The sequence below is a fragment of the Malaclemys terrapin genome, chromosome 9, assembly GCF_027887155.1.
Source record: "Malaclemys terrapin pileata isolate rMalTer1 chromosome 9, rMalTer1.hap1, whole genome shotgun sequence".
Taxonomy (NCBI): domain Eukaryota; kingdom Metazoa; phylum Chordata; order Testudines; family Emydidae; genus Malaclemys; species Malaclemys terrapin.
The window spans coordinates 51,572,428-51,588,630 of NC_071513.1; the positions used below are offsets into that span (position 1 = coordinate 51,572,428).

The 16,203-nt window shown below is 42.8% G+C and overlaps 1 protein-coding gene across 2 annotated transcripts in view; it reads right to left on the reverse strand.

Annotated features, from left to right (window-relative positions):
* The window catches only part of RYK (receptor like tyrosine kinase), a 108,173-nt gene that overhangs the window by 41,044 nt on the left and 50,926 nt on the right, over positions 1–16,203 (reverse strand). For both annotated transcript variants that reach the window (XM_054039426.1, XM_054039425.1), the window contains one exon: positions 8,709–8,795. In XM_054039426.1, the coding sequence (XP_053895401.1) occupies positions 8,709–8,795 (87 nt within the window). The remainder of the gene's footprint in view (positions 1–8,708; positions 8,796–16,203) is intronic.

A 16,203-nucleotide genomic window follows, 5' to 3' on the forward strand; every position in this document is an offset into this window, starting at 1 on the left:
GCCTGCCAGACCTATTAGCATAACACCGAAACTGTTAAAGAACCATTCAAGTGGTAATGAAGCCATTTAACAGGCATTTGCCAATATACTGTCAATTATTTTCTCAGAACATGTTAGTCTACTACAGGACCTTAGTTTAAAATTTGCTTTAAAAATACTTCATTAGTGAGTTGGTGAAGATTATAAAATCACATCTCTAAAAAATCCTTGCATAGATTTTTAGATGCACCATCATCTTTAGCCTTAAATGCTCAGATCTTCAGACAGTTTTTTAAATAAATCCTTCAAAAGACCACCCTTATCTAAAACACACATTTTAATTACTATAGTAAAAAAAAAAAAACTTGCTTCCAAAGTCTTCCTGTCCTTTCTGCCCATCCCTTTCTCCCTTCACGTGCCCTACCTCCAAGTTTAGTGCTTTTAATTATTCACCATCTGGCATGCAGTGGAAAACATGCTTCATTTTCTTTAGAAAGAAATCACAGAAGAGTGTTTTTTCAAATGTACGGTAATTTGCTTCATTTGGATGGAAGGGGGTGAGCAGGGTGAGGGAGGGAAGAGAGAGGGAGACAGTGGGGAGAGGGCAGGGCCTGGGCAGAGTGGGGTGGGGTCTGGGGCGGAGCAGGAGTGGAGTATGGGTGGGGCCACAGGCAGAAGAGGTGGGCTGGGGAGCTAGCCTCCCCAAGTGGAAGTTTTACCCACTGCCCATGACAGCAGGTAAAAGCGGGTCGGCTCCCGCAAACCCAGCACGGGCCGTATTCACAGAGCCGAATGTGCCAGCACCACGTATTCTGCGTGAGGGGGAGGGGATAGGGGTCTCTGTGGGGAATTGTGACTCTCTGGGGAATTGTGACTCTCCACTGCCGTGAGGCGGGCTGGGCATCTCGGTATCCTTTGCTGCCTCATCCCTTCCTGCCCCCGGGGTGCCGTCAGGCATAGGGGCACCAGTTTAATAATACTGCGTAGGGCCCCATAAATCTTAAGGACGGCCCTGCCATGAGGCATTGCAAACCCTTTCCAAAAGGCCCTGAGGCAAGTTGCACAGTGTGATAACTACCCACAGTGCACTGCTCTGTCTTGATGCAAGAGCTGCTTCTGTGGATGCGCTGCGTCAACACAAGGAACATAGTGTGGACATGCACTATAGCTTTAATTAAAGCAGCATAATATTTGTTGACAACTCTATAGTATAGACAAGGCTAAGATGAACTGAAGTGTTTTTTAGTAACAAAACTTAAATTTGTATATTTTCTTAATGACTTAACATCTTAGAGAATATCAAATACATTATATCTGAAAATTTTTAAAAATTCCTCATTTGCTTAATGTCTAAGATGAGAGTTCGGGAATCTGTTTCTTCTGAGAAGTTCAAACACCTAATGCAGGCTGGAAGATGCATTCCTTGCCCTACTTCAAGTGTTTAATGATTTGACAGTTTAGGGAATCTGTCTGAACAATTTATGATCTCACACAGAATTCATGAACTATGTATGTATTTTTACCAAGCTGCAAACTCCATTTTCAACATTCAGCCCCTTTGCCTTCTCCATTGTCGGCTTGCCTACATGTTAGACTGAAATTCCAAAGGCTAGTGACAAAGAAATAACAAGAGGTTCATTGCTTAAAGGGCTCTCCCATTGAAAAGAAATAGCTGAGACAGTAAGATAGCTCCTACCCAGAATCCCTGGTTTCTCAAGGGATTGGTCGCCTTGGCAACGAGGTCAACTGGTAGGGTCTCTGGTCACCTTTCAAGGCTGACGAGAGAGTCATCTGACAGAGGAAACTGGAAAGTTATGAAAAGGGATCAATCTGGAGTACTTGGCCATTTTTCTCCAGCTGAGGACAAAGGAGAAGCAACTGAACATGTAGCAGCCTGATGAGGTAGGGGACTCTGCATACCTACCTGAACACAGATGATCCTCCGATGACTTCCAAGGGAAGGGTGAGCTAGTGAGGGGCACTGTGTTTAGGATGTTTGTTGTGTGCTATGTGATCTGTACTATCTTGTGCTTTATCTGTTAAGTAAAAAAGCAATGGTGTTAGAATCTTGTGCTAAATGTCTATGATTTATGCTTTGCACTTACCACAAGTCTCCTGAGAGAGGTTCACACCTTGGGGTGGAGTTCTGGGAGAGGGGGTGTTTACACTATGGGGTAGCCTGAGGAGTCAGCACTGATCCCAGGGGCCAGGCAGCTGGTCAGCAGGTTCCAGCTCCAAGGAGGGGGTGCTAGAAAGTGGATCTGTACTTCAAGAATGTGCTTAGGATGCCCCAAACTGGGGCAAGTGGCTGAGCTCCATTCAGGCTCAAGACTTAAAACACCTGGGGATCAGCATCTAGTTTCCTTCATAGCAGTCTGGTGAGTATATCAGAGGGGGTGTTCAACTGGGACCTGTGAGATGTCATGAACAAATACTGGAGAAACAGGATCCTGGGAAGGTAAGAACACCTTTCAGTTTACTTATTATAACGTAGCTATGTGTACTTTTAAGACTACAAAGATATTGATTTAAGCTCAAACATTTTTGCATTAAAAAAATCTGTAACCTTTAACAAAACTGCACACAAACAAGCTCTTGCCCTCTTACTACTTCATGTGCCACAAGTCTAACTCTTCTTAACATGTTCTTCCCTCTAACAAGCCCTGCATGAATCTGAGAAGAGCCAAGACACTAGACTGCCTTCAACTGGTTTGTGACAGCTGAAATAGATGTAAATGAACACAGGTAGTACTTGTCGAAGCCAAACAGGTAAGTTAAGAAGGAAGTCAGAGTTTGTATGTGTGCGAGTTGTCAGCTATCCAACATGGCCTGTTTGCATCATGCTGGAAACCTTTCACTTATAGGTCCTCTGGATGCATCTTGGTTTCTCTGAAGGAGTCTGAAACATCTGGCAGAACACACCATGGTTCCTAAGTTCTACTTGATCAGCAGCTATGCTGATGAGATAGACTCCATGTGGAGATGCAGTTAGGTTGGACAATGATCCAGGGCCAATTCCAGCAAATAGGCCGGTCACAAACATCTGAAGCAGATTTGAGAATCCTTGACCAGTATAGATAGGGAAACTAAGATAACAAATTCTCTTCTTGGAGCTTAGCAAGGACTCTTGTTACCAGAAGCACTGGTGGATAGACTTAAGCCTCCATCCACAGTAGACAGACCACTGGAGCAAGCACATGTCTACCTCTGTTCATATGGCATCTAGCACAAAAAGGCCTTGATCTTAACTGAAGCCTCTGGGCACTTTCATTATTTATATCATGGCAGAATAGAACTGTTTTATTGCCCTCCTCTTTACAAACAAGTTAATTTTTAGGGGACCCTAGAATCTGCACACACACAAAAAATTCCAAGTATAGCAGAGAAAATCCTTTAGACTCTTGTCAATACTCTATCATTGTTATTAAAGAGGGGAGGGAATCTATGATAACTGATACTAAGAAACAGCTTCAGTAGTGAAGCCCAGAACAAATGGGGGGGGGGGGAGGGGAAATCCAAGAAAAGTTTCCATTAAGATGAAATTTTAAGTACCCAGAACCCAAGCCATGGCCTATTGTAATGGATACAATAGGTGTTGTTTCTGTGCTGTTAAACAATCTATGTGCATCCCCAGGACTGATTTCAAGCTGGCAGATACTCCAAGTAACAACAGTTAATTTCTGCATCTAAGCTGCAAACCCCTAAAACCACTAAAGCAACTGAAGAAACCTAAGTCACATTACAAAAAGCAGAAAGCAAAGAAGGGGAAGTTAACCTAGGAGACCCGCCCTTACTGCTGAATTGACTTGCCAGTCTTTTCTTCCTTCTGAAGATATACTTACCTGATGCTAATCCAACTCCACTCAACAAAAAGAAGGAGGTGACAAAGTGCCAATCACTTCCTATAGAAGACTATGCTCCTTTCCCACCTCAGTCAGCAAAACTTCCCAAGGAACCACATTGCAAGTGGGAAAGATAACAGCAACTAGGATGCCTAAGAGAAGAAAACTGACATACTGAAAATACAAACTGTCAATAGAGAAGGTGGGTTTAAATTAAGAAGATTAGAACACTTCTACTAAACTCACTTAGCCTCACAAGTAATCAGGAGTGACTGGTAATGGGAGACAATGATGACCGCCATTGTGGTTTTTCAGATGCAGTATTGACAGAACAGCCTTTCCAACCAAAGCAGCCTGTGCTACTCCAATTGAATATCTTTGAATATTGCTGAATAAATGCTGACCTGCCCTAAAGTAAGCATGTGTAACAATCTTGAAAACACAAAATATAGCATTTGCAGCCTTTTTGCTTGCTTGACAATACAGAGTGAACTTGAAAAAGGGCAGTCAGGCCAAGATAAAACTACGGGTGAATGATTATCCCTTGAATTAATTCTATGAACTGGGCCATCCACAGATCTGGACTTAGCCTTCATGAAGTGGGATAAATCTTCTTCCAACTGGTATCAGAGAAGCAAAGTGAGGGCTGGAACTCTTTCAGAAGGGCTGCTTGTGAGAAGGAACTGGGTCTGAAAGGGTGAAGCAGAAAGGAGCAGAATGTGGGATAAGGAGAATTGGATTCAGAAAATTCCTTTGTTTGTTGTGGCGACCCACCCCAAACAATTCCTCCCTAACCCCTTTAAAAAAAACAAAAACAAAAAACAAAAAATCCAGGAGACCCTATAACTAGCTTAAATTCTATAGCTGGCCTCTGTTATTCCAAGAATAAAACTAGAGAAATTAGAAGTAGTCATAGTGTTGGCTACTCATGTCACACTAAAAGCTGCAACCTCTGAGATCATCTCCAACTGCTGAAGGGACGTATCATCTTTACACAATGAACAATATTCCCCAAAATTAACTGAAAAGAGAAATGCATGGTGATAAAGGAGGACAGAGCTATGATTTTACAGTCTGTGTAGAGGGAAAATTAACTCATCACATTTGTGACTCAATAGGTCATAGGTTCTATAGGGAGGGGTCCAAGCCTACCTTTGGGACAGAAAAACCCTAGTCAACCTCTGAAAAGGTATTATGTTTAGCATTGATCCATCTAGTTCCTCTCCTGGCTCACCACCCCTAGGCCTATTTCATGAAGGGGCAAAGTGGCTAGGGATTGGAACAGCATCCCTCTCAACCAGATCTGCCTTGGGTTTCTCAAAAAAAGTTTCATGGGTTCCCCCCTCCCCCACTTTCGTGATGGGGCAAGTGAGATCTCTTATCTAATGGGTGTTTTTTTTTTTTTTTTTTAAATCACTTTTATCCATAAATGCCCCTTTTTAAAAGTTCTATTGTTGGTCTCTACTTTTGCATCAGATTATATGTTCATTCTGAAATCTGTTTCTCTATCAAGGTATTTCCTCCACTACCACATGCACACAGATTGTTATTGTTGGATTACTCATGGCTGAACATAAGAATGGCCATAATGGGTCAGACCATGGTCTATCTAGCTCAGTATCTTGTCTTTTGACAGGGGCCTGTGCCAGATGCTTCAGAGGGAATTAACAGAACAGGGCAGCAATCAACTGATCCATCCCATCATCTAGTCCCAGCATCTGGCAGTGAGGCATGGGGACTCCCAGAGCATCCCTAAATAGCCACTGATGGATCTATCCTCCGTGAACTTTATCTAGTTCTTTTTTTAACCCAGTTACACTTTTGACCTTCACAACATCCCCTGACAATGAGTTCCACAGCTTTACCACAGCGCTGTGTGAAGTACTTCCTTTTATTTTAAACTTGCTGCCTATTAATTTCATTGGGTGACCTGGGGTTCTAGTGTTATTTGAAGGGGTAAATATCACTTCCTTATTCACTTTCTTCACACCATTCATGATTTTATAGACCTCTATCATATCCCCCCTTGGTCATCACTTTTCCTAGCTAAATGGTCCCTGTCCTTTTAATCTCTCCTCATATGGAAGCTGTTCCATACCTTTTTGCTGCCCTTCTACATTCCTTTTCCATTTCTAATGTATTTTTTTTGAGATGCGGCGACCAGAATTGGATGCAGTATCCAAGGTGTGGGCATACCATCAATTTATATATAGTGGCATTATGATATTTACTGTCTTATTATCTATCCTTTTCCTAACGGTTCCTAACATGGTTAGTTTTGACTGTAGCTGCACATTGAAAAAAGAAATCACCAGTCATCAAACAAGTCCTGAAGCATTTGTTTGGAAAAAACAAAGATCATCGTCTGACCTGATGAAAATCCATTTATGTTCTACACCTACCAACCTTGTTAATTCCTATTTTATATTCAAAGGGAAGAAATGCACAGACTGGAAGGTTTGGCTAGAGAAGTTTAAAATTTAAAAAAGAAGAAAAAAGAAAAAAAGAATCAGCCTCTACAAATAGTAATATGAAAAATACAGTAACAGGCTACAGGAAAACTGTTTGCTTAAATTTTAAAATCTTGCTGGCCATCAGTCAAAAATTAATCCAGGAAAGGTTTAAATTTGCTAACTAAGCCAAGATGGAAAAGGAAACCTTTTCACTGAAGCTCCAATTTGCAAAATGGAAAATGACAAACTATAAAAACACCAGTTAACTCAATCAAAATGATGTAAGAATGTCATAATTAAAGTAACAACGGCACAAAAGGTCAATCAAACACACAAACCGTTATAACAATACTTAATTTGTCTCATTATGCTGAGTATTTTACCAAAAAGAGCAATGATAACTAAGAGTTGTGGAGGGAAGGTCTGGATGAGGTTTTTTTTTATTTAAGATACTGACATCCTAGAGTACGGTTAGGTTACATCTACATCAGGGGTAGGCAACCTATGGCACGCATGCCAAAGGCGGCATGCGAGCTGATTTTCAGTGGCACTCACACTGCCCGGGTCCTGGCTACCCGTCCGGGGGGCTCTGTATTTTAATTTAATTTTAAATGAAGCTTCTTAAATATTTTTAAAACCTTATTTACGTAACATACAACAATAATTTAGTTATATATTATAGGCTTATAGAAAGAGACCTTCTAAAAACGGTAAAATGTATGACTGGCACACGGAACCCTGAATCAGAGTGAATAAATGAAGACTTGGCACACCACTTCTGAAAGGCTGCCAACCCCTGGTCTACATGGTGAGCAATGGCCACTGCCAGTGTGTGATTTCTAAAGTGCACTAATTGATTTACTGCTGGTGAACATTAAGAGTTCCTGTAGCGAAGCAGACTCACCGGTGCAGCACCTCCTGCTGGTCGTCTTGGGAATTAGCTCTTGTCCAGCCCAGAGCGCCCTCTGCAGGCTGGTGTCTCGCCTGCCTTAGGGCCTCTGTGTCCCTCTCAGACCGCGGTGTCCCTTTTCCTCAGGGTTCTGCACCCAGCAGAACCCCCTTAACTCTGGGTCTCCCCTCCCAGGGGAACCCCCAACCCTCTAAACCCACCTTGCCTCAGTGGCTACTGCCAGTCATCTAGCCCCCACTCACTGGGGCAGACTGCAGTCTGTAATGGTCATTCATTGGCAAGAGGTTAGGACCTGCTGCCTTTGCCTATTCCCTGTATCTCTGCAGCCCAGGACCTCTGTAGGCCTTCAACAAGGCCTGCAGCCTGGGGTTTTACCAGGTTGGAGCTCCCCAGCTCCCTTGCCCTATTCCCCAGCACTGCTTCAGTTCAGGTACCTTCCTCTCAGGCAGCTAGCCCTTCTCCCTCCGTGGCTGGAGAGAGACTCCTGTCTCCTGGCTCCAAAGCCCTTTTATCAGGGCCAGCTGGGCCCCAATTGGATCTGGCCCCAGCTGTGGCTGCTTCCCCAATCAGCCTAGCTTGGCTACTTTTAAACCCTGTTCTCCAAGAGTGGGGCAGGCGCCCCACTACAGTTCCCTAGTGCAATTTAATGTCTTGTATTAATGTGTTTGGAAGGTACTGTCTTAAAATGCACTAGGGAACTCGTAGCCTGCACCAGAAGGGTCTACATGGACCAATTGGTGTGTGATACATTGTGCACTTGAGAAATCATACCTCCATAGTGCAGCTCCATTGTTGCACTGTGGAAACATGACCTTCATATAACTTTAGTATGTACTTAGGCACAACATGAAAGTGGAGGAAGATCTATCCATCAGCTTCTAAAGACCCCTTCAAGTACGCTTCTACAAAAACCTATTAACCTTACAACAAAAGGGAAAATGGGTTAAACAAGTTTGCATGATTTTAAAATGAGACCATCTAATGCTTTGTATATCTGAACCACTGTCTAATTTAGAATGGAAGCATCTTGGGCAGCAGCCATCTCTTCTTCCTCTACGTTTAGTACAGACGCCTGTATACTCATGTTACTTAATAAATAAAAAAATTTGAGTATTACGGCGTGTATAATTACCCATTCTTTCTAAAACGGAGTTTATAGAGGGGCACAAAACAGGTTAAAGAGCTCATATTTCAATTATTTTTCTGTAGTATCAACATCTGAAAAACAAAAATTTTAACTGACATTTCTAACTAGCATAGGACTAAAGCCCTGGAAAACAAGGAGATTAAGGGTGCAGTAACTGGCACCTCTGGTGGAGGGTACATCCAATCTTTCTTGCACAGTAGATTTCTATTCCTGACGGCAGCATTACCAAGCTTATGCTTTTATGGAGAAGGCAACCATTGGGAAGAGAGTGTACATAACTGTGTACTTTACTTACCATTTTAAAAGGCAGATTTGATGCAGTGAACATGCCATAGTCTACTTGAACAACATGAGGGAGAAACACTACAATAACCTACCTTTGACTGTTTTGACAAAAACTTGTTTCTCTTTACTGGGGTCTTTTTCCTCTATTAAAATTCCATGGAAAATGCGTCCAAAGGTGCCTATGGAAAGACCATGCAAAATTATTGTATTGTATAGTTAATATATTACGAGATTAGAAAAACCTTTTAAACACACTTTGATGGGTTATTATAAATTATGTTCTTGTAGTATGCAGCAGAAAGTCTGGATGCTTTTGCAGTGAGATTTGGAAGGCAAAAATATATTTAAGACAGACTTTGAATACCTCATTAAAACAAAACTGTCAATCCATGCCCACATAAGCTACCAGTCTCAGAATTGTGTAGAAGACACCCCCACATCCCCTATGAGGGGCACTAGGACTTTTATGTTATGATTCCCCCTTCCTCCCCCCCAAAAAATAGTCATGTGACCTTTGGGACAAAGTATAGGGATCAACCAAGAGAGAGTGAAATAGTACAGTAGCTGCAGATAGCATTTAAAGCAAGGACAACATATTCACAGCAGACTGCTTTCTGAAGTTTGCATTGTAAACATTCTCTCTTGTGCTGACTGTTTGCTCCAATACCCCCCAACACACATCCCCCTTCCTTTGTCTTTTATCTAGCTAATCTCCAATTCCACTTAACATAACCCCACTGAAAGGATTTAAACAAAATTCACAGAACAGGACTTTTGTCACCATTGCATTGTTCACTCTACTTGTGTTATTCCTTTCCCTACCCTTTGTCTCATCTATTTAGGCCTGGTCTACACTACCAAGTTAGGTTGACATAAGACGCATTAGGTTGATTTAATAATGTGTGTGTCTACACTACCAAGTCCCTTCCGCCGACCTAAGTGGCCTGTAAAGTACACTTCTGTACTTCATCTCCGCAAGAGGCGTAGCATTTGATTCGTCGTCCATGGATCGACATGGAGATAGTGTAGACATTGCGTTGTATAATTCAAATGAATTGACCTCCAGGTGGTGTCCCACAGTGCTCTGCTGTGACTGCGCTCTCCAGAGCGCTTTCAACGCCACTACACGACAGCAAGGTACACAGAAAACAGCCACTCCCCTGTTAAAGCCCCGGGAACTTTTGAATTTCCATTTCCTGTTTGATCAGTTTGGAGAGCTTGCCAGCACAGCTGATCATGGAGACTCAAGGCTGCAAATGTGCTCCAGCATGGAGTACACAGGAGGTGCTGGATCTTATTGCTGTGTGGTGAGAAGAGTCTGTGCAGGCAGAGCTCCGATCCAGCAGAAGAAATGCTGACATCTGTGCCAAAATCGCGTGGAGCATGAGGGAGAAAGGCTACACCAGGGACACAGAGCAGTGCCACGTGAAAATAAGAGCTTTGGCAAGCATATCAGAAGACAAAGGAGGTGAACAGTCGTTCTGGTTCTGCACCACAGACATGCCGCTTCTATGAGAAGCTGCATGCGATTCTCGGTGGTGACCCCACCATTACCCCAAAATACTCCGTGGGTACCTCCTAGGAGCCCCAGGTGACCTCGAGCAACAACGAGGAGAACATTGTTGACAAGGAAGAGGAGGAGAGGATCCACTCCCTAATAGCCAAGAACTGTTTTTAACCCTGGAGCCCACCCCCTCACAGGATGAATTGTCGGCAGAGGGTGATGCCAGGGAAGGCACCTTTGGAGAGTACACATTTCCAATCACACTGTAGGGGTTACAAACTATTATTTTTAATGTTTAATCTGAACAAAAAAGTAGGTGTAGTGGTTATCGGTGGCCACTGCAGCTACGCAGAAGGTGCTCTCAGAAAAAGACTGTTTATGTGCATGGGGATGGCCCTAGAATCCTCCATGGAGATCTCTAGGAAGCTTTCATTGAGGTACTCTGCAAACTTTTGCATTCCTTGCAGCTGAAACCTTGTTGGTCAGTGCATCCCTCACACCAGGACAGAGACTTTCCCAGATTAGAAAGTGGAAAAAGAAGACTAGGGAGGACATGTTCAATGAGTTAATACGCACCTCCGAGAGTGCACAAGGATAGGGAGGACAGGAAAGCATGCAGGATGAGATGCTGCGGATTATGAAGGAGCAAACACACGTTGAGGCATCTGGTTGAGGTTTAAGAAAGGTAGCTGGATGCTAGAGTCCCTCTGCAGCCTATGCTGAACCTGCTGCCATCATCACCCAGTTCTATATCCTCCTCTCCCAAATGTCCTATGAGGCGGGGGGAGGTTTGGTATCCCTTGCACTCAACTCCAGGGGAGGGTACAAGGACCAGAAGACACCCATTCCCACACCTTTGATTGTTACTGCAGTGCAATTGTAAGCAAGCTTTCCTCCCCCCCCCCCCCCCCGCCCAACCCCGTGTTATGAGCCCTTTTGCCCCAGTTAACTTACTTTTCTTTGCTGTCTCTATGTGTTTGTGAGCATAAAACTTAATAAATTGAGGAGAAAGGGCTCTTTATTCATTCAGCACACTCTGGTTAGTGAGGGTGGAGTTTACAGGGGAGAAAATGCAATGAAGGTGACAAGTTGGTAAGGAACACCACACAAGTGTCACATTACTGAGGGTCATTGCTGAAACCGTTTTTCAAAGCCTCACAGAGACGCAGAGCCCCTTGATGTGCTCTTCTTATTGCCCTGGTTTCTGGCTGCTCAAAATTGGCTGCCAGGCGATCTACCTAAACCCCCACTCCGCCAGAAACTTTTCTTCCTTTGTTTCACAGATATTATGGAGCACACAGCAGGAACATCAACAATGGGGATATTGCTTTCACTGAGGTCTAACTTAGTAAGCAAACAATGCCAGTGGCCTTTTAAATGCCCAAAGGCACATTCCACCACCATTCTGCGCTTGCTCAGCCTATGGTTGAAGCAGTCCTTACTGCTGTCCAGGCTGCCTGTGTACAGCTTCATGAGCCATAGGTAGGCTGGGTCTCACAGAATCACAATTGGCATTTCAACATCACCAATGGTTATTTTGCAGTCCGGAAAGACCAGAGTTTCTAAAGCTGCCTGTGTTATGCACCTTTCCCGACAATCACACGTTGATGTCAGTGAAACAGCCCCTGTGATCCACAAGTACTTGCAACATCATTGAGAAGTATCCTGTTTGGCTTATGTACTCTTTGGCAAGGTTGTTTGGTACCAAAATAGGGATATGAATTCCATCTATAACCCTACCGCAGTTAGGGAACCCCATCGTGGCAAAAACGTCCAGTTTGTCCTGCACATTCCCCAGAGTGACAACCCTTCTTAGCAGAAGTCTATTGATTGACCTGCAAACTTGGATCACAGACCCCATGGTAGATTTACCCTCTCCGAATTGATTCCCCACTGACTGGTAGTCTGGTGTTGCAAGATTGCACAGAGCTATCGCCACTCACTTCTCAACTGTCAGAGCAGCTCTCATTTTAGTACTGCACTTCAGGGCAGGGGAAAGCTCTTCACACAGTTCCATTAAAGAGGCTGTACACATTCGAAAGTTCTGCAGCCACGGCTCATCATATAACGATGTGGTTCCACCAGTCAGTGCTTGTTTCCTGGGCCCAGAAGCAGCATTCCACCGTGTCACGACTGTCACCAGCAACTGCAAATTGCTCCGCTCAATGGCTTCCAGCAGTAGTGCTTGCGTGGTATCACACTGTTCTGCATGGCAGCACCTGCTTTGGATGAGTAAATACTGCAGGATAAGGTACGAGGTGTTTGTAATGCTCACAACAACAGTGTACAGCTGAGCAGGGTCCATGCTTACCATGCTATGGTGTCTGTGCCGGTAACGAAGGTTTACAAAACAAGGTGCAAAAAAAGCTTGGTTTCTTTGCCGCTGATTTCAGGGAGGGAGGTAAGTGCATCATGGGAGGCTAACACCATATTCCCATAACTACCCGCGCAAATGTTTTGGTCCCATAAGGGACTGCAAGCCCAAACCAAAATTCCACTCTGCTACATTCACTGTGGGATAGCTACCCACAGTGCAGCGCTCCGTGCATTGATGCAAGCCCTGATAGTGAGGATGCACTTCACCGACACAATGAGCATAGTTGGGACACGCAAGATTGACTTACTTAAATTGGAGGCTCGATGTCAACTTACATAAAATTGACTTAATTTTGTAGTGTATACGTGCCCTTAGATTGTACACTCTTCAGAATAGGAACTGTGATTGTAAAGTGCCTAGCACAATGTGCTACTATGGTAAGATGCAAATTTCTATATACTAACTACAGGAAAAACAGATTACCTCCACAGACACGTTCTTGTAGTCCATGTAAAAGCAGTTAGCTCTAAAGAGAGCTAACATGCTGTGATAAATGAAAGGGGGGGGGGGGGAGCAGCTCCCTTTTAAGTACCCCCAGCCAGCCAATTAGCTATAAAATCCTTGTTAGTAGCTGTTCTCTACTTGCTTTACCTGTAAAAGGTTAAAAAAAGCCCATAGGTAAAAGGGAGTGGGCACCTGACCAAAAGAGCCAATAGGAGGGCTAGAACTTTTTAAAATTGGGGGAAAAAAAAAACTTTCCCTTTGTCTATCTGTTGTTCTCTCCGGAGAGGAGAGACAGAGCAGCTATGCTGTAAAAAGCTGTGGGCGAGGTATGAAAGTTACCAGATCATACATAGAAACTACTGATTTGAAACCCCAGATATGTAAGTAGATCAGGAAATGTCTAGGAAGACGTGATTAGGTTCATCTCTTATTTCTTTATGGCTTGTGGACTCTTCTGTGCTAATCACAGGTGCTTTGTTTTGCTTGTAACCTTTAAGCTGAACCTCAAGAGAGCTACCTTAATGCTTAATTTTTGTAATAGGCTTTTTGCTAGATTTAAAAAAAAAAAAAAAAAAGTTCCAAATGTATTTCCTTTCTTTTTGTTTTTAATACAATTTACTTTTTAAATAAAAACAGGATTGGATTTTTGTGCCCTAAGAGGTTTGTGCATATGTTGTCTAATTAGCTGGTGGCAACAGCTGATTTCCTTTGTTTTCTTTCTCAGATCTTCCCCGGAGGGGGGAGTGAAAGGGCTTGAGGGTATGCCACAGGAAGAAATTCCAAAGTGCACCTTCTTAGGGTCTCATGGGGTTTTTTATGCACTTGGGTGATGGCAGCATCTACCCATCCAAGGTCAGCGAAAAGTTGTAACCGTGGGAGTTTAATACCAGCCTGGAGTGGACAGTATTAATTTTTAGAATCCTTGCAGGCCCCCACCGTCAGCACTCAAAGTGCCAGAGTGGGGAATCAGCCTTGACACATGCAATCAAATACACAGCCTGGATTGTTTCAAAAAGCAAAGCAAGCCAGTCTTCCTCCCTCCATTCCAGACTTGAAAACAGCACTGCTGAAAGTACTTTAGATCTGTGTTACAATTCTACAAAGGCTTGAAGAATCCCACAAAAGCAAGGACATTTTATACTATAATATGACTTTAGCATTATTCTTCCCATCTTCAGTACTGTAGCTGGTGTCTACCTACCTTGTAATCATGAACTGTTGGGATGAAGGCCGTTAGAACAAGTTAATCTTTCATATACTCCAGTATTTAAGCACAACAGTGATATACTCGGTCTCACTTTACACACAATTTCATGTAGGATTTTTATAATACATCAGAAGAGTCACAATATTAATATAAAATCCTTATGAAAATGTATAGAAACTATACAGACAGCATTCTTGTTTCCTGAAGTACTAATTACAATTGCTCCACGCTCTTCAGTCTATGCTCCTTGAAAACTCCAAAATTTGCAGTGCTCCAAAATTGAAGCTTTGAGCCATTAATCTAGTTTATCAGAAACTGGCACGTCTACCTACCATTATCATCTATCCCATTTAAATTTAGCTAAATTAAAAGCTTTGTTAGAAACAACTTTTGGGGACTCACACCAGCTAGTTTTGCAGGATTCCTCAAAACCTAGTCATATTGCAGTGCTGTAATCCAGCATTGTGCCACGTGTTTGGGTGTCATGACACTGTGCCAAAAACAACAACAATTGTGCTACTGGGCACACCCCAATGTTTTAGAACGATGGTACAACCTCTCCTGACCTCTTCTCGCTATATTGCTCCTCTCACCTCACCAACAGGAGATGGGTGGTTCAGCACATTTGAAAGTCAGGCCACTTATTTAGATGTCTAACGGAGAAAGTGAGGTCTACATCCATGATCAGGACCTCCCCCTGGCCTTGTATGTCCCCTGTTCCACTGGAAATAGTGTGCAGAGCACAGGGTCAAGTGGTGAGAGCTTCCATAATACACTTTTGCCTGTGCATATTGAAACAACTGAAAGTGTGTGCTGCAATAAGTTCTGGACAAGATTTTCAGATGTGGGATAACTAACTTCAGATTCCATTGACTTTTAATAGGACTTAAGCACTTCTGAAAAGTTTACTAATACTTCTACTGATGGACCCTTTGACTGAAAATTTCTTTTTCTTGATCACTTACAGCCAAAGCACTGCTACAATTTTGAATGGAAATGGATGATTCTGGCTTAGAAGCTTGACTTCAAGTGGGGCACTCACTTGAGCCTATAGCCTTTGAAACTTATGAGACACTTCAAATCAAGTCAGAAAGCTTCAGGCATGCCAAATATAAATCTAATGTGTCTCTTACAATCCATCTACAAGGCAGTATTATTTGTGCATATCTTGCCTTCAGAAGCACTTGGATCCTTTCCAAGACAAGACAAGCAACCCTATTTCTCTTTGTTGTGGACATTTATGAGCATACCTGGGGTGGCATTTGAGGATGCTTGCTGTTTCAATTCTTTAGATATCTCTCTGCATTAGAGTTAATGGCTGGAAGTAGAAAATTAGAAGATTTTCCCCTACACACAAAGGAAGCAAATTAATGGTTCAAGAGCCCTTAAAAACAGCTCTTTTTTGTGGAATCAACTAGTTGAGACAGAGGAACAAAGTTCACTAAGGTTTAAAAAGTTTTGGATAAGCGTAATGTGAATACTCAAGTGGGTTTGTTCACTTCAAGAAAAAGAACAGAGGCAATTAGTTTATATCTCCTCACAAAGATTCAGCATAAGCTCTCACGAGGTGATTTAATAGCTCAAATCTCTAGCTTTTAGTGTTCTAACTCCGGTCATGCTTTGGAGAAGATACACAAGAGCATAGATCTACTGTAATTGTACAGATTACTGAGAGAACATGAAAACAGCTATTTTTAAAATTAGTTTCTTTACTTCTACATTACCAGATACAAAACTGAGGTCAACATAAATCTACAAGTGTACTTTCAAAATGAAAAACACTGAGCCAGACAGAAAAGAATCAAGTGATCTCTCTTCTTGTGAACTTTCACATCCACAATCTATTTATTCTGCACCCATTACTCACATTGTGGTAGTCATCGGAGTCTTCATTTAGCATCCTCTAATTTGGCTGAGTTGAAAGGGAGACTGCTAAGATCAATTTTAAAGGCTGACTGAATTTTTCAGTGAAGCGCTTTCTCTACCATTGGAAAATGAGTTATTTTGCCATCACTTTGAGTTGCAGGTAGTCAGCCCACACTTTATGGGAGAGCC